This window comes from Dama dama, chromosome 28 (assembly GCF_033118175.1).
Source record: "Dama dama isolate Ldn47 chromosome 28, ASM3311817v1, whole genome shotgun sequence".
Classification (NCBI taxonomy): Eukaryota; Metazoa; Chordata; class Mammalia; order Artiodactyla; family Cervidae; genus Dama; species Dama dama.
In genome coordinates, this window is record NC_083708.1 from 9,883,005 (window position 1) to 9,902,241 (window position 19,237).

At 43.7% G+C, this 19,237-nt stretch overlaps 1 protein-coding gene across 1 annotated transcript in view; it reads right to left on the minus strand.

The window, feature by feature from the left end:
* COL9A1 (collagen type IX alpha 1 chain) overlaps nucleotides 1–19,237 on the minus strand; it is an 86,931-nt gene that overhangs the window by 11,619 nt on the left and 56,075 nt on the right. The window contains exons 30-37 of the mRNA XM_061131526.1: nucleotides 11,986–12,039; nucleotides 11,331–11,402; nucleotides 10,801–10,836; nucleotides 9,901–9,945; nucleotides 8,494–8,526; nucleotides 4,719–4,865; nucleotides 4,406–4,460; nucleotides 2,724–2,912 (exon numbers count right to left, since the gene is read on the minus strand). Coding sequence (XP_060987509.1) covers nucleotides 2,724–2,912; nucleotides 4,406–4,460; nucleotides 4,719–4,865; nucleotides 8,494–8,526; nucleotides 9,901–9,945; nucleotides 10,801–10,836; nucleotides 11,331–11,402; nucleotides 11,986–12,039 — 631 coding nt within the window. The remainder of the gene's footprint in view (nucleotides 1–2,723; nucleotides 2,913–4,405; nucleotides 4,461–4,718; nucleotides 4,866–8,493; nucleotides 8,527–9,900; nucleotides 9,946–10,800; nucleotides 10,837–11,330; nucleotides 11,403–11,985; nucleotides 12,040–19,237) is intronic.

Genomic DNA, 19,237 nt, shown 5'->3' on the forward strand with positions numbered 1-19,237 from the left:
AAACTCAGAGATGCTGCTGCTTTAATGGAACCAATACCAAGAAAGGCATGAAGGAGAGCAGAGAGAGAAAGTTCTTTAGAAAAAAGAAAAGAACGGCCTCACTTCTAGATTGTAAGTTATGTCATGAATCCTACAGGCAACGGGGAAGTCCCAAATATGATCAAACTCTGCTTGATGGATGAACTCAGTGCCAGAGACACTTCTGGGGTTTCAAATATAGAAGTAAATTTTCTTCCCTCCAAAATGAGGTTCTCTTGCTGGAGCCCACCCAGCCCCACTCAGACACAACTCTGCACTGCGACTCCCAGCTTCGCTGGAAGCTTCCAGGTCATGCCACCTGTGTTAGGAGTGCTCCCCAGCCCTTGGCGCACATTCAGATCACCTGCAGAATATTTTTAAAGCCTGATACCAAGTAATCAGGTGGCGCTAGCGGTAAAGAACCTGCCTGCCGATGCAGGAGATGGAGGAAACGTGAGGTCAGTGTCTGGGTCAGGAAGACCCCCTGGAGGAGAGCATGACAACCCACTTCAGGATTCTTGCTTGGAGCATCCCATGGACAGAGGAGCCCGGCGGGCTTACAGTCCACAGTGTTGCACAGAGTCGGACACAACTGAGGTGACTTAGCACCAAGTAACCAAGCCAAGTAGATCGCAGTATCTGGGAAGGGGCTGCAGACACGGGCAGGGTTGACGGCTCCTCGGGTAAGTCCCGTGGACAGCCTGGACTGTCTCCCCCTGGGCAGGCTGTCCTGACTCAATGAGCACACAGACCTCTTCCTTCCTTAGACAGAAGATGGGACTTCAGGAGCCGGCTCCTACGAACTCCAGGTTAAGCTCAGCCCCAAAAATGGAGGCTTCCTTAGAGCCGGAGAAAACAGGTCTGTGATCCCCATCACCCTACAAGGCGGTCCTTCCCAGGGAAGACAGGCAACCGCCCCACACGAGCACATCTCTGCTGGCCGCCCCTCTCCAAAGTCTCTGACTCAGGACGCCTGGGTGTGCGGGAGGATCTGCCTTCCGAGCAAGGTCTCTGGTGATGCTGAGGCCGTGGGGACCACTCTTGTGAATCACCGCTCTTTGGTTCCCTTTAGTGACCACACGCAGGCAGAGGAGTCACTGTGGCCAGGGCACAACAGAGATAGCTAAGCCAACAGTCCGACCGCGGTATGGGCTTCCCTAGGACGGTTTACGTGTGTGGGTGAGTGCAGTGTGATCCCAGGGAGCACCTCTGGTATGAATCCCTAAACAGAAGCTCAGAGCAGGACCGACATGAATGGCTAAGGGATCCTTTCAGAAAAGAGGTCCAGCTCTGTAAGCTGACCTCAGAGCTCTCTCCATAGGTGACTCTGTCCAGCCTCCAAAAACATGGCAACTGTGCCAAGTTCACAAGAGGCTCCGATTAGGGCTCTTTTTTTTTTTTAACTTGCAGCTCTTCATATGCCAAAAAAAAAGAAAGTAATGAACAACACTGTTCCAACTGAGGGTGTTGTGAACTAAATGCATTTCCCATTCAATTACAGATCCAGAAAGACAGCTTGCTTGACCTCTGACCATTTGCACCATATTTATCCCTAATTGGAGCATCACTATCTAAAAACTCTCTCTTGTTTTTTTGCTTTTTTTTTATTTATTTTTTTATTGAAGGATAATTGCTTTACAGAATTTTGTTGTTTTCTGTCAAATGGAAACTTATATTACCATATGTAAAATAGATAGCTAATGGCAGTTTGCTATATGGCTCAGAAACCTCTCTTGTTTTTGACACCACGTCTTTCTGAAGTTCCCAGAAAGCTGTCAGTCACTCATCCTGATTCGGAAACTCCACACTTTTTGTCCTTTCTGTAAATTATCCAGGACACACTGCCCTCAGGCTGACCTACTCATCTGAACTAGCAAGCACCATCTGAGGCAGCCAGTTCTTCTGCAAATTCTGCAGAATACCTAACACACTCACAATCCTATTTTCCTACAAGACACTGGTTTCAAGAGCTTAACTTGCTCTAAATAAAAGGAGAAGAAACAAACTCTCTCACACCATCTCAACACGTTAAATAAGGAATACAGTTGTACTTCAGAGCTGAAAAAAAAATCCATCAAAACTGATATACAATGCCACTCTTTAAAAGAAGAGGGGGATTTCCCTGGTAGTCTAGTGGTTAAGACTCTGTGCTCCCAATGCAGGGGGCATAGGTGTGATCCCTGGTCAGGGAACTAAGACCCCATATGCATATTTTAGGCAAGGCCAAAAATAAATAAAAGAAGAGGGAGGCAGCTTTAACTTGCAATGAGATTTTTCTGATGTCCTGCTAACAAGTCTCGTTTTCTGATGTCCTGCTAACAAGTCTCGTTAGTTGAAGTAATAGATACAAACACTCTTGAGCCAGTCGCCATCTTAGAAGAACTCTACGATGACTTCAGGGTCTCAAAAAACAACAAACAAAAAACCTCAACGATCCTGAAGTTTATCTTGAACTACGGCTAAAGCAGCATGACTGGAAAGATCAGACCAAAAGTCGAGGAACCTGGATTCTGGTATTGGGTCTACTGCCATCACACACCAAGTCAAGAAAATACCAGATGACAGCTCTTTAATCTTCACCATCCCCACAGAACAGGACGCTAATCTCACATCACAGACACCTGGCACTTGCCAGGACCAGTGAATCCACCGAAACGAAAAGCCAGCGTGTGTGTTCCTGGTTCCACGCGGGCAAAAGGCCTTACCTTTAGGGCCCCTCACACCAAGAGCGCCGGGGGGGCCCTTCATGCCCGGGAGGCCGCGGAGTCCCATCTGGCCCGGAAAGCCATTCTCTCCAGGGGGGCCCGGGGGGCCGGGGGGTCCAGGCCGCCCAGGGAGGCCCGAGGCTCCGGAGTCTGGACGCTTGAGACTCGCAGCCATCTGAGCGAAGTGCTCTACAAGGCAGTGAACAAAACCAGCCGGGGACGTCAGAAACACGAAGGCGATTCCAGGGAAACGCCAACTATTTCAGGTGCCTTTTTTCTAAATGTGTCACCAGAGCTTCAGAATTGGGGTGAGGGATGAATAAAGCTCAGTTGGTTTTCCCCGGGCTTGCTACCCCAGGGCGTCACTGATGCCGCTGTGTTCAGCCCTCTGTGGGGAGAGCTGGTCCTGCTGCCTTGAGGCAGGGGAGGGGATAGAGACCCTTAACCTTCAGGACCGAGCTGTGTCCAAAAGGATGTGTGTCACCTGAACCTGGCTGGTTATCTGAAAACCCAGGATGGGAAGGAAGTGAGCTGCTCCACACAGCTGGAAGTGGACGTCCTGAAGGTGTGTCAAAGCCAAGGACATTGTCCAGAATTAGTACTGAGACACCGTTTGAGACCTGGGCTCACGTGCTTAGCTTGAACATACTACTTTATGTGAAATATCCTGAGGATTCATGACTTGCTAATAAATCTCCTTCTCAAGTTTTTTTCATGCATGGAAGATACACCAGACATTAAAGAGAGCCTGCTTCTTTGGAATGGTCACAATCTGTCTTAAAAATTTATAACTGTGTAGGCTTTTTCAGGAATCATTAAATAGATCAAGAATCATCTACCAAAACCAGAGAATAAGAACATTTTCCCATTAAAATACTCTAAGGGAAATATTCTAGTGCAATATTTTTTAAAGCTTTGGGTGTGAAGGAAAAAAATGAAATGGAAACATATTTCTCACCAAAATTTCTAAATCATTTAAATGTGAATACCCTAAGTGGGCCTTATTTAAGTGAGGGTTAGCATAAAGTCATACTTTTCTCAATATGAAATGCTTAAAATGGAAATATCCTTTCAAAACAAGATGTCTTCAATATTGGTTTCCAAATATAGAGGTGACAATTTCATCCTGGAAAATGCTATGCATCTACTTGACAAGCTAGACTATCTCATGAACACATAAAAGGGAAGTGTTTCTTCATGACAGAATTGGTTCCCACTAGAATCAGACAATAAATAGGAATTGCCATAACTACAGAGAAATTTAGATAAAGGTTAAGAAATGTGAAAATATATATCACCATTTTGGCAAAATCCCAGTTATAGATTTTCTACCTATGTGGTACATGAATGGAAATAATGGCCTTAAGCATGTTATGGGCAGAAGTCTACCAATTGTTTCTCATATAATCTGCAGAGAGAGCCTAGGTCAATGCCAGGGACACACCAAGGCTAGGACATTAAGAAGGGGAAGAATCTGAGAATTTGTTTTCCAAAGGAGGGGAAAAAGTGCATATGTGTGTGTGTGTGTATGTCTGTGTAGGCTGACCCAGAAATGTACTATTTTTCCTTGAGGCTATAAGCAAATGGCAACAAACTGTACAGAACAGAAGTGAAATTAATACTATTCAAAACCCCCTACCCTTTAAAGCCTACAAAAAGTCAAGCCATGACGACTTATTTACCTTGTATGACTCTCATGCAAACCTGCTTGATATGCTGATCAGTCGGCGCTCTGCCCTGGGACGGAAAAGACAAAAGCCAGTTTGTCCACGAGCGAAGCCCACAAAGAGGGCATTGTTGAATGGTAAACCGGCAGGCTGGGCAAGGGACCAGTGGCTGGATTTACAGAACTGGCCCCACGCTGGCCGCGGAGCTGAGGTCGGGTCCCTCCCAAGCGCCGCCCGCAGCCCGCAGCCCCCGGCCCCCGGCCCCCAGCCCCCAGGCGGCGCCTCCAGAGGAAAACCCCGGAGCCGGCCGCACTCACCCCGCACTCACCGGGGGGCCCTGGATCCCCGGCAGGCCGGTGGCGCCCTGCTCCCCCTGCACGCCGCGCGGGCCCGGCGGGCCTCGGGGTCCTTCCTCTCCAGGAAGCCCCCGGCTGCCTTCGGGCCCCCTCAGGCCAGGCTCCCCAGGGTTCCCCGCCTGGAACACAGGGGCGCACGTTAAGTCCAGACTGAACACAAGGGGGGCGCCTGCTTCAGGTTGCTATAAGCACTGACACTCTGCCTCCCAAGTTAAAAATCTAATAAGCACCAATAGGCGTTCGCTCAGAGGTTACAAAGCCTCAAGGTGAACACAGGTAATGCCACACCATTAACTCTTCAGTCTCTCAGAATTCCAATGCAAGTAAACATTGTAAAGATCTTTCTTTGGGGCCTAGATATTATTGCGAAATGTTAATGAAAATAACACATTTTAAAATCACATTCTGTGAAGTAAGCCAGAAAGATAAAGAACATTACAGCAAACTGACACATGTATATGGAATTTAGAAAGGTGATAACGATAACCTTATATGCAGAACAGAAAAAGAGACACAGAAATACAGAACAGACTTTTGAACTCTGTGGGAGAATGTGAGGGTGGGATATTTCAAAAGAACAGCATGTATACTATCTATGGTGAAACAGATCACCAGCCCAGGTGGGATGCACGAGACAAGTGCGCCGGCCTGGTGCACTGGGAAGACCCAGAGGAATCGGGTGGAGAGGGAGGTGGGAGGGGGGATCGGGATTGGGAATACATGTAAATCCATGGCTGATTCATGTCAATGTATGACAAAACCCACTGGAAAAAAATAATAATAATAATAAAAAAATAAAAATAAAAAAAAATAAAAAAAAAAATCACATTCTTCTTACTTTAAGCCATTTCTAAGAGCAAGTTCGTTTTTAATAAAACGTGTTAACTCTTTTGGGCCACAGAAGGTCTACTGAGTTCACAAGACATGTTACACTGTGTATCACCAATACAGAAAGCATAAAATAAAGATATTTCCAAGAACATAAGTTATTTAGCCTAATTTATAACAGTCTTTCGAGAATCTGAGGAAGCCAGATGTATCCAGGAATTATAAAACACTAACATGAATTGAATCAACCCATTTAAAATGTTGCATTTAAGATACCAGAACAAAACGAGTGAGCCCATAATTTATCTAAGGATACAGGAAGTTAAAAATCTAAGTAATAAAGATGTTTTAAAAAATCAATTATTTCCTTAAAATGAAACCATATACCAGTTAGATTTTTCTTCTGAAAGCAGACCACTAAAAGCATCTTAGAGTCTTCATCTACAAAAACTGTTTCAAAGAGAAACTGAATTAATCCATTTTTTGTTAAGCTACCTCCAGTGGAATTTGTGACATAGTAGTTACAGTGACTTGTTTACGGAATAAAAATGAGAAGATAAAAGTGAAAGAGCAAGGGGGAATGCCACTGCTCTAGATCTGATATTCATAAAGCTGCTCTGTCCAGCTTCCTTTTCATGCCAACGTTTCTCCAGGAAAAGTCAACTCATTCAACATTCAGATATTTTAAACTGAAGGAAAAATGGTAATGAAGCGATGCTTCCACCAGACACATCTTAAGAAACCTCAGGGATGCTTTTTCCAATCTCTCTTTGCACACACACACACAAAAAAATAATATTCATCTAAGCCAACTTGTCAAAATTGCTTCTTGAAGAAATTATGGCTTAAAAAGATTTCCTGAGAGTCAGGCCCAAGGGAGAAAGCTAAGGATGTGCTGTGAAACTAAAGTTGGGTATTGTCAAGTCACTAGAATGCAAGGTATAGCAATTTCTAAAAACGTCCAGTATGTGTGTGCGCTCAGTCATGTCCAACTTTTTGTGACCCTTGGGACTATAGCTTGCCAGAACCCTATCTATGGAATTTTCCAGGCAAGAATACTGGAGTGAGTTGCCATCCTCCCTCCAGGGGCTCTTCCCAACCCAGGGATTGAATCCACATCTCTTACATTCCTGCACTGGGAGGCGGGTTCTTTACCACTAGTATCACCTGGGAAGCCCAGACGGTACACTGTAATTTCATCAGTATTCCTTGGGTAGTGACAGAAAAGATGGGATGGGAAGGGAGGTGGTCAATCAGGAGCTAATTCCTAGTATTGCATCCAAATTTAAATGAAATTAACTCATTTTGACACCTGCATTGTTCATCCACCTTTTTCTTTTATAACTTGAATTCTCACCTTTGAACATTACTGATTATTTCTAGACAGTGAAGTAGGATTTCCATTATCAGATTCTGTCCAGGCTTACCCTTTACAGTGTTTCTCAATCCTAAACCATTCTAAGGCATAAAGATGTTCTTTGAAGCTTGACTGTCGCATGGTGTTTAGAGGTAGAGGTTGTATGTACACAGGTGTGTGCATTTGTGTGTGTGTGTTAGTCATTCAGTCATGCCGACTCTTTGAAACCCCATGAACTGTATGTAGCCCACCAAGCTCCTCTGTCCATGGAATTCTCCAGGCAAGACTACTGGAGTGGGTAGCCATTCCCTTCTCCAGGGGATCTTCCTGACTCAGGGATCAAACCCGGGTCTCTTGTATTGCAGGAGGATTCTTTACCGTCTAAACCACCAGGGCAGTCCAGTATGCGCACAGGAAGATAATATAAAACTTTCCATATCAAGGTTGCGTGAAGAGCCCTGGACAGGGCACTGAAACCAAGGCTGGGAGTGTCCTCCCGGAGAAGGCTGGGTTGAGGATTGGGTTAAATGCTTAGGTAGGAGGTACTAATCTAAGGAAAGAGAAAGAGTGCCCCAAACTAGGAGAACAGCACATGTTGTTAAAGAGAATATGCCAAGTAAAAAGAACCACAAACAGATAATGTCCAGAGAGGTCAGAGATGAGGCTGGTGAGGCTGCAACCGCTTCACTGAAGGCTTTGTATTCTTCGCCAAGAGTCTGATTTTATTCTACAAATGCTATTCTCGAAGGGTTTTAAGCACAGGAGGGATAGATATGTAAGCTTTATCTTCTAATCTAGATGTCACTAACTGTCATCTGTTGGACAGAAGAATGGCAGGGATTCCAGACAAAGGAAGGTCTTGGGGATTAATGGAAGCTCCTGATAGATGCCCTTGACACTGAAGTCTGAGCTTCATCCTTTCTCCTTGCATTATCTTAAATTTGTTATTGTATTAAGATGTATATTCCTTTCAAATTAGCAAGTCATTCTAGGTTTGCTACTAATTGATTATATAATTCTGAATACATCTAATCTCTATGGACATCAGATTAGTTTCTGAAAAGTGAGAAACTGAATGAAATGATCATTTTCTAGCCCTAATAATTATCCATATTTTCTTGTGTACCATGCCTGTATCTTACTTCTCCAACTAGAACACCCAGGAGATTATGAAAATTATTGAAATATTTGCAATGATATGACTGACAATGAAATTCAGTTATGTTCTTGTCACTGCAAAGCACAATCAGTTCTTATAAAACAATCCATTTGTGGAAGAAATTACAATATATACTCAGTGAGCCATTTATAATATGAAAAAAAATAAAATAAAAACTTCCTTTAGAGTGGTTAGGTCAAAAGGCAGATCCATTTACACTGTTATGAGTTTTTTCTCCTTTGGACTAATCCACTACTTAAAGCATAAATTTAGACATTAACTTCCTTAAAGGTAAGACCTTTTAGAATTGAATTTTACAGAACGATTTAATAAAGCAAAGCATTCTGTTTTTATAGCTTTATTGATATTTTATTTTTATACCATTACTATTCATTATACTTACAGATCCCTTTGGGCCAGGTAATCCTATATCTCCCTAAATCAATAAAATGAAATCATATTAGAACAATGTATTCACATTTGATGGTTTACTAAAAAACACTGAAAAGGTTATCATGCTGCCAAAGTCAATAGAAAACCATGAACAGAAGAACCCTGAAACTGCAGGAAAAAAATATGAGTCAAAATTTGGATTCTGGTCCCAGTTCTGCTATTTAACTTCATGACCCTGTGTAAACTTTGTAAACCCCCAGCCTTTGGCTAACTCGTCTGTTAAATAGTAGGGTTGAATCAGGGCTCTCCAAGGTTCCATCCAGACCTAAAATGCTAAGTGTCGAGAATTAAAACATGTAAGTCAAAAGATATTAAACTAGCATGCTGTTATAAAACTTAATAAACATTTAAATCAGATGACTTCATTTTTGAAACTCTAGCAGTATTCTTAAAAATCCCTCAAAGTCTATCAAATCAAATATGCATGCTTTAAATAAAAAAAAAAACTTGCATATCTCCTACCACTAGCTCTAGGTATGAATTCAGCTCATGCTAGCACATTGGTGCATGTTCATTACAAAACAGGATGATTTTTAAACATTCTCTTAGCTTATAAAATGAACAGTTTCAATGGAATATAAAATTGAAATCATCCTTTTCTAGTTTATTTAATAGCTAGGCAGCTTTGTCTAATTCAGATGTTACATTTATATTAACTCTAAATCCTAAAAAACCTGAATAAAATATTATTCAACATTTTCTCCTGAACTAAAAATCCTCTGAAACTATTTTCTGAGAACTCTGTCATTACCACAGCAAAGGACCAAATGTAAGTTCCCACACTAGGTAGGTTCTGTTTGATTGCATCGTAATGGGAAGGAAGGGCCAGCAGACAGAAGTGCTGGAGGCAGTGATGACTTGTTCGCCTTCTCCCCACCTTCCTAGAGCTTCAGTAGAAGCCTCCTCTGGAGTTGGTTTTGGACTCCAAAAGACCCTGGAAAACACCCACAGTCAAACTTGTGAGTCACAACTTTCTATCTACAATAAACTATTAATATAAACCACAATAAAGTTTTAGCTTTGTTTCCATGATAGGCACTATTCACAGACTTTCTGCAGTCATATAAGAATCACCTGGAATTTCTAGATGGAAAAAAATGAGCAAACGTGCCCTCTAAAGGGAACACTTTGTCCTCCCAGTGCTCTAGGCCAGATCTACCAACGCCGGGGTATTTCCCCTGCATTTTGCTTGACCTTGGCTCAGTTCTGGGGGGTGGTTTGCGAGCTTATGTAAGAAACATCTTAACCCTGAAAGAAGTCAGCAAGGATAGCAGGGCCAGAGAAAAGAAGAAGGAAATACATCTGATACAGTTCAAAATCAGTGAAGCTCCACCAATATCCAGGAAAAATGTCTTACGAGTTCACCCCTTTCTCCAGCTTCACCCTCTTCACCAGAGGCGCCCTAAAAATTAAAGGTCACATTTTAAAAGTTCTTAGTCCCTTGGTTCAAATTTACCCAGTCAACACTGATAAACATTCAGAAGTTCCCACAGTGCTCCCAAGGTCACACAGAAATATGACACGTCCTTAAGGGTTTTCCAACCTAGCTGTCAGGGGCTAGTCTAACCCAGGACCAGAGAAAAGCCAGAAGGTGAAGTTGAGTTTCAGCTAAAGTTAAGGATGAATGACTGTGTCAGCAACTGGATAATTAGGTAAGACTTAAGAAGGGCTCTTATAGGTGGGAGAAAAAAAAAACCTCAGGACAAAAACTAACTCTAATTCATATGCATCGTATTTGCTAAGTTCTTAGTGAAGAAAAGCTAGAACATTGTGATGAGGCTATGGAGGCTCCATCACTGGAGGAAACCCATCTGGTGAACGAGAGAGAGGGCCCCTCTTTTCGAAGGACAGTGTGCATTCTGGAAGGCAGGGCCACCGTTAACTTGGATTATTAAAACAGTAGATAAGGTTACAAACCTAATTAGACCCTGGGTCTCACTCACTATACAGGGCGCTCAGGGCTGGTGCACTGGGATGACCCTGAGGGATGGGATGGGGAGGGAGGTGGGAGGGGGGGTTCCGGATGGGGGACACATGTACACCCATGGCTGATTCATGTCAATGTATGGCAAAGACTACAACAGTATTGTAAAGTAATCAGCCTCCAATTAAAATAAATTAATTAATTTCAATAAATAAAGCCCTTGGAGCCTCCACATTCTACCCACGCCGGCAGATCAGCCCGTGCCCCCTGCTGGTGAAACACATTAGCACACATTAAACACGCGTTTCACAGGATTCCGATGCCGGGACCTACCTGCTCACCCTTTGGACCGGGTTCACCAACTACACCCTGCAATGAATAAAACACGCTTTTTCAGTATTTTGAGGTTTTTAACTATACAATCTCAAGTGAACCAACTCCCCTACTGGGCTAGTGAATAGGAACAAGGATGAATAATCTCCACCTCCTCACTCTCTAGCCAGAGTCACATCAGACCTGGAGAAACTGACAACTGCCTGACAGCTGGTGACCTGAACTGCCCTCTGACCACATCCATGTAAAATGTGACTAGTAAGAGCAGAAACTGAGAACTGAATAGGAAGTGTGATTACAGCTGAAATTTCCCCTTTACTCGGCTTTTATTTTTTCCCTTCTGATAAATGATTAATAGATTTTTTTGCTTCTTAATCTCAACTCTCTGTAATTTTAGAAATCTTTCTTGATAGTTCTCTATGGCAATGCCTAGAAAAATTCTCCCTTGGGCCAAAAGCAAGCTTGGTTTCTCAACATAGTAGAAATCACCCTTCCAAATAGGGAACTTTCCAGAGGGCTGGGTATCTTACCCTGTCACCTTTCATCCCAGGAAGTCCAGGGGGGCCAGGCAAGCCAGGAAGGCCGGGGCTGCCAAGAGAACCCTGAAATAAAACACATCCCCAGACCCGCTGTTACTGCGACGTTGACAGCACACACACCAGACGTAACTCACGCCTAGAATAAAAGTGCTGCGGTTGGTTTAACGCTGCTGCTCAGACTTCCCACTCTCCCAGATCTCAGGAGAAGACTGTCAGTCCCTCCTCCATCCCACCTCTGAGCTCCCTGATTTCCAGGCTTGCACACCTTCCCAACAAGGAAGGGCTCTTTGAGCTGAGTCCCTGCCTCCCCAGCTGTGTAAACATCACCGCTGGCGAAATGAAAGGCAGCTTTCACACACGGTTCTCTCCCAGGCCAAGAACAACCATGGCCAAATGGAGCACTTCGTATCTCCCCCAGTTTTAAAATAAATGCTACAAACCACACTGATTAAAATACCCTCTGAGGGTCTCCTAGATTTAATTTGAATTCCCCATTTACATTTCACACATTCACATAGGAACAAAAACCAAACAAGGATGATTCCATTACTCATTGCAAATTGCTTTGCTCTCGTTGCTCTTTTTAAAATTTTACCATGTTTTGCATAAAGCAAATCCACTGCTGAGGACTAGAAATATCACTTACCAGTTTACCCGGTGGCCCTGGGGGTCCCACTGGTCCTACTTCACCTCTGCTGCCCTAGAAACACACGAGCAGGACAGTCAACCAGGCAGTCTGCCGAAATGCAAATGTATGATTACTACATCAACAAAGCAACCAAGCTACCTAGGTTTTTGTTTACACATATACAAAGGTCACCAAAGCATTCTCCCCGTCTTCAACTGAAGGCAGAGACCTTTATGTAAACTGTCTGCAGCCTCCTCAGTGTTCCTCCCGAGTCCTGACAGGCCTAACGCTGCTCACTGTGAATAGAGACTGTTCGATAGACATCACTCCTGAAACATCTACAGGAAGTGGCAAATAGGAATTTTCATCATGTACATCACCATCCAGCTTAGATTACGGCTATTTGTGTACACGCTTTATCCTCTCACTTAGACTATGTGTTCTAGAGGTACAGGCATAGTAAAATTTTGAATTCCACATAATTGTCTAAAACCCAGAGTAAATTTCAGGTCTACAGCACATTTTAAAGCAGTAGCTGGCAAATGATCTTGAACCTCAAAAGGGTAAAAAGACACAGGACAGAGATGTTTGCTTTTACATTACCTCTGCAACTTCAAAAAGACATACATAGAAGAAATTTATAAAGTTTCTCAAATAATTCTTCACTCCAATCATTCTACATATGTCTTAAAAGATTAAAGACTTTGAAAAGTACAATTGATAATGTAGTTGCACCAAAAGAACACTCTAATTTCGTTCTGTGAACCAATTTCAATTTTTTATTAGAAAAGCTAAGTAAGCCCTTTGAGAAAAGGAATCACATGAACTCTTCAATTTCTTTCCCTGAGAATTTCATACACTTTTATGAAATCTGTTAAAAGCTTGTTTCATTTCTAATGAATGTTCAACTAAGTTGAGCACTGAGGTTGCTGGATAAATAATTACATTTCCTGGATGATGTACATAAAAATGAAGGTAGTCTTTTGAGTTTGTTTGTGTTTAAAATGATATGACAACTTCATATTAATGCTTGATATTTATAAGTGCTTCTGATAAGATTATCCTGATCTGACCCATATGCTATGCACTCATCTATAAAAAGAACAAAATGTCAAAGTCCATAAACTTTCTGCATTTTCAGTTGCTCTAAAGGATCAAGAAATGTCTGCCAAATCACAAGCCTCTATGAGCTATAATTTCATGACAGCCGTTTCTTATGACTTATAGGTGATTTAAACAAAATGCTCTTAAATCCTTTAAGCTGAAGCTGAAGCTCCAATACTTAGGCCACCTGATGCGAAGAGCAGCCAACTCACTGGAAAAGACCCTGAGGCTGGGAAGGATTGAGGAGAGGAAGAGAAGGGAGTGACAGAGGATGGTTGGATGGCATCATCGACTCAACAGACATGAATTTGAGCAAACTCCAAGAGACAGTGAAGGACAGTGAAGTTCTTTACAAAAACTTTCATATGAATGTTCTGTCTAATGTGTGAGTTTGAATGACACATTGATCCTTAACCCTTGTGAGCAGCCTGGAAGCCCAAAGCAGTGCCTCATGAGAACAGATGCTGGAAAGAGGCAAGTCAAGTGAAAGCCAGCCACTGTGATAGATTCTTCTCTGTGTCTCTATACATAAAGGTTGGGCTTCACCCCCATCACTTTGCTCCAGCACTTTGAAGTTCCAGGTAGATTTTCTTCAGTATATCGGCTCTGCTGGCATTTTCTAATTATTTCTGAATTGCATCCTGATTAAGATCCTAAATATTATTGGGATAAAATGACCTTAATTCACAGAACAATTAATAGTCACTGGTGGAAAACATAATTAATTATATCAGAAAGGGAAAGCAAGGTTCTTGAAACAACCTCAAGTATTCATTTCTAAGTAAATGAACCATTATGCCATCCTATCCAAGACAAAGGTGATTGATACACCTTTTTTTGTCTTCCACAAACCAAAGGGCTAAATGAAAATGAAGGATTATGTAATCTTTCACTTACTTTTTTGAGAGATTAATCATCTTTCCAGGCAAATGCAAAGATTTTCTCTGCTGGAACCTTATTTTCTCGGTCTTTCACGAGCTGTTATTATTCAGTTCCTAGTCTTTTCCAAGCCCTGGCAGCCCTTGGTAAAACCAATGAAGAGCTAAGAACCCAATCTAGGTAGCCCACTCTGCTGACCCACAGCCACGACAGGGCCACACACATAGGACTGAGGGAGGGGTGGGTGAAATGTTGAGCAGTCACTCTCCTACCCCTGCACAAATACATGGCATGTGGGTCTTTATTTTTATTCTACTTCCATTCTATAAATCGTTTGCCATTCTGAACTTAGGCATTTCTATAGAAATTATTTCACTGTGAAAAAAGAGTTAATGTTTATTTTCACAATGACCAAACAGCTACAAAAGTTAGGGCAAGATATTGTCATGGCCATTCTTAAGATTTCTATGTGTTCTAAAAACATGCATATTCTTCCCCTTAGTTCTTTAATTTCACCTGTAACTAAGATGAGCATGAGCAATCAAGACAGAAACAGTAATCTTTAAAAAAACAGGTTAAACTAAATACATCCTGCAGAGAGCCATTCACCCTAACCTGGTAACCACACGTGTGCTAAATAAATGATAAATCTCTAATGTTTCAACAGCTGTAGTGAAACCATATTTTCAGATGTGGCCAGGGAGGTTGGTAGGGAAATAGTTATTTTGCCACACAGCTGATATTACAAATGTCACGACAAAAGTCACAGCTTTTAACAAGAGATTTGGAAGGAACCAGAACAAAAGGCAAAATCCTACCACTGAAAATATGAAGACCATTAAAAAAAATGCTCTATTTTTTCTCTTGAGTGCTCTGAGCCACCATATGTGTCTCCAACATGTTAAGATACATCTGCCAATCCATCTCTATTTAAGAAGTCAATCAAAGCTTTAAAAAAGATGCAGACTTCTACCAGTAATTGCCAACTATGCCTGTGCATCGGAATCCCCTAAGGAGTTGTTAGAAATATATTTGACTGGTGTCTTCACCAGCCCACCTCTCCATTCCCCGCCACCGCCCACCAGTCCTGATGCCGAAGGTCTGGGGTGAGACCCAGGAATCTGTTGGGGGTCGTGTTCTGTTTGAATGTCTTTACCAGCTTTACTTAGACTTTTGTTGAAGGCTCACTGCAGAAGTTCCATAAACACTAAACTCTTAAATTTGCTAAACATGTTTTGTGTTATTAGAATTTGCCAAGCTAACTTCAAACAGAAGATGTCCAGCAGAGCCTTGACCTTGGAGGCCCTGGAGGGTAGAGATGAGGATCTGGACACTCAGCCCCAGGACCGGGTCTGAAGTCCAGCCCTGCTGCGCACCAGCTCAGTCACCCCTCTGCTCTAGCAGCAATAGTGTTAGCCGCTCAGTCGTGTCCGACTCTTTGCCACCCTGTGGACTGTAGCCGCCAGGCTCCTCTGTCCATGGGATTTTCCAGGCAAGAACACTGGAGTGGGTTGCCATTCCCTTCTCCAGGAGATCTTTTCAACCCAGGGATCAAACCTGGGTCTCCTGCAATTGCAAGCAGATCCTTTATCATCTGAGCTACAGGGAAGCTCTTCATCTGTTTCCTCATCTGTTAAGTGGGTTTTGAGAGCATTAAATAGATACACGAAGTACTTAGAACAATATCCAGCTCATAGTAAGCACCACAGATATGCTAGTTACTATGCTCATCCTCATAGCTCAGTTGGTAAACCATCTCTCTGTAATGCAGGAGACCCAAGTTCAATTCCTGGTCAGGAAGATCCCCTGGAGAAGGAAATGGCAACCCACTCCAGTATTATTGCCTGAAGAATCCCATGGACAGAGGAGCCTGACAGGCTACAGTCCACGGGATCGCAACAGTTGAACATGACTTAGTGACTAAACCACCAACCACCATGCTCATCCAAGGTTTTATCCAAGAATAAAGACATCAGTCAAAACTATGGTTTTCAATCAAATGATTCATTAAATGTTCTTTGCCTTTCAAACCTCCCAAATTTCTTTAAAAGCACAGGTTGTGTTTGGGGAAAAAAGTCTCTAGTCCTCATTTTTTGAGTTTCTGTCAAGACCACTGATCACCAAGAAGGCACTCTTTTTATAAGCAAACACTAGCAGCTACTTTGCAAAGTTCGTTTCAATAACTACAAATGGATACTTCAATACGGAAGTCTCCTTTTCAAAATGGAACTATCAGACTTCTAAAATATCACAGAAAAAAATCAATTTTATTACACTTGGGCCATCATAATTATTTTACCAAAAGAGTGGGCCTTACTCTGCTGCGCTTAGATTGTGTTGCTCGATTACCCAAAATGCTAACTCGCTGAAAAACGAACATTACCCTCAGGACCTCTGCAGTTTCAGATGTGGGAAACTATCACTTTACTTAGTCTGCATTATACACTAAGTGCCGCTTTCTGGCAAAAATATGTTTAGCCTAGAAGATCAGTTATGATTCCTAAAGACTGTTGCTTTTACAAATCTTTTTCATAGTAACACCTGAAGATCATATTAGTCCTACTAGAAGGATAATTTTGTCATAAAAATATTTTTAAAATCTATTCAGTTTTACCACATTGGAGAGTTTATAGTTCTCTCTAATGTAGGTTTAACTATCTCCTCACACACAGAGGCAGACCACAATCTGCTCACACTGTAACCATCACAGCTGCTCCATAAAGCACTGGCGGGGAACACTCCAGAGCCTGGCGGGGCAAGAAGGTGCATCACTCAGCAGCTCACCAAGCGGGACCTCTGTGTTGAAGCTACTGCTGAGGGGTCAGGGTAGGGGACGTCAAGAGAAACGAGACAGGCTTCCACACACTCCAGGAGGGCATAAACTTCAGAAAACCTGGGATAGATCAGCATGGCACTCATCCCAGTCAAAATCACAAGAGCAGAGCAAACCCAACCCACTAGACAAAAGCTCTGGCAAGTTCTGAGAAGCCTGGAAGAGGAAAATAGACCAGAAGCCACTACTCAGTAACACCAAAGCAGAGGTCCCAGCCACCTTCCAGCTCTGGGTCCCAGGAGTCACCCAGATGCGGGTGTAGACCCTGTAGTGGAGTATAACAGAAAAAGCCAGAAACACAAGCCAAGTGGAAAAGATATGTGCTCGTGTGTAATCACTGGAGATGCCAAAAACTCCAATATTTTTTGCTGTGGCATTGGCAGAAATTGGTGGAACAATGGTGAGGAAAGTGGGGAACACGACTTCAAAGACACATTTCAGTTAGCCTTGATTCCTTCATAGGACACCTCAGAAGTGGGTTCCATTTCTTCTACTCAGCTTCCCAACTTGAGATATGCAGGGAAAACTGATCAAATTTGTGAAAAATAGTTGACAAGGCAGGAATTTACCTATGAAAATGAATTTAATGATGTAAAATGAAAGAACACATGTCTCTTTCAGCAAGTAGATTTGGTGTTAAAACTCTGCTCCAGAACCATAATATTTATAACCTCCCGTGATACTCTTCTGAAAAGTTTATAGTAGGTGAGAAGTCAGTTATCGTGGACAGAAGCAGCATGGCAGAAGTCATCATCCCTCCCATCCAATGCATTTCAAGGAATGTTTATTGAGAACAACCTTACAGTGGGCCCTGAATAAAAAGACATAGTGAACACAAACACGGATCACACAGGTCCCTGCCTTTCTGCAGCATCCACACCATGGGGGCAAAAACAGACCAAGGGTTACAGGTTCAGAATAAGGAGAGATCATGTCTCTCAGAGGAGTAGGGCATCATAAGAGATGACTCCATTGCAGAATTAACACTTCAGTCATATCTAGGAGGACACACAGCATGTTGAGTTAGAGAAGTAGGGGAAAAACCCATTCCAATTGCAGGGTGTCACAAAGTATAAGCAGGCAGACTAAGACGTATAGAGAGTATTTTGGAATTAGCATGAAGTTGAACTTAGCTGGAACACAGGCTCTGAGCAAGGGAGAAAGGGGAAATAAAACTAGAGGACAAACAGACACTTTAGGATTTCAGACTCTTTCGTTGCCCGTGGAAACCCACTGAAGGTTTTTAAAGGAAGGAGAGAAGTGATGAGGGAAACCATGCTCTGCAAAGATCATCCTGGAGGTACGTGCAGATGTGAAGTCCTACTCTTCTCCAGGATTCTGTGTTTGCTCCCAGGACTGTGGGGACACGGTTGGAGTTCCAGCGATGCAGGACACTCCCCTGCCCATGCCAGAGTCCTGGAGCAGGAACACCTATCCTGGCCTAAATACCAGGAGCATCCTGCTGGGAGACGCGGGCAGAAGAAGGAAAGATGTGAGCAGGAAAGGCAAATCAGGAAACGCTGCAGTAACCGAGCAGTGGGGGGACCACCTGAGCTGGGGTGGGAGGGCCGCAAGTGGGGAGCGGTGGGAAACGGGCTTCAAAAGAAGAGGCAGGTGGGAGGCCGTAAAGACGCGGTGGCCGAATGAGCAGGTCCCTCTGCGGGTAGGAACATGATGGAGGAGGAACACCGTGGCTTTGAGCCTCAGTGAGGAGACAGCGCTTCCCAGGTGATGTGAGCGGTAAAGAACCTGCCTGCCAGCGAAGGAGATATAAGAGATGCGAGTTTGATCCCTGGGTTGGGAAGATCCCCTGGAGGAGGGCATGGCAACCCACTCCAATAGTCTTGCCTGGAGAATCCCATGCACAGAGGAGCCTGGCCGGCAACAGCCCAGATCGCAAAGAGTCCGACATTATTGAAGTGACTAAGTATGCACACACCAGGGCAATGATGGGAAGAATACGGATGCTTACAGAAACCGAACAATTAAAACTGCAGTGAGGCTTGAAAACTTACACAGCCATCACTCCCTCTGAGCTGCCTCCCCACCTTGAAAGGATGAAACACCACCCCCAACCCATTTCCTTTTGGCTTCAAGTCCATTGGTTTCTACATCCCATAGTCCTGAGCTGGGGATGGGCCAAGCCCACTCCACCCGTGAGGCTTGTGTTTAGTGCGTGGTCCTGCCATCAGCAGGGGCCCGGCCTTCTGCAGGGGGCCCGGCCTTCTGCAGGGGGTCCTGCCATCTTCAGGGTCCTGCCATCTGCAGGGGCCCGGCCATCTGCAGGGGGTCCCGCCTTCTGCAGGGGCCCGGCCATCTGCAGGGGGTCCCGCCTTCTGCAGGGGGTCCTGCCATCTACAGGGGGTCCTGCCTTCTGCAGGGGCCCGGCCATCTGCAGGGGGTCCCGCCTTCTGCAGGGGGCCCAGCCATCTGCAGGGGGCCCGGTCATCTGCA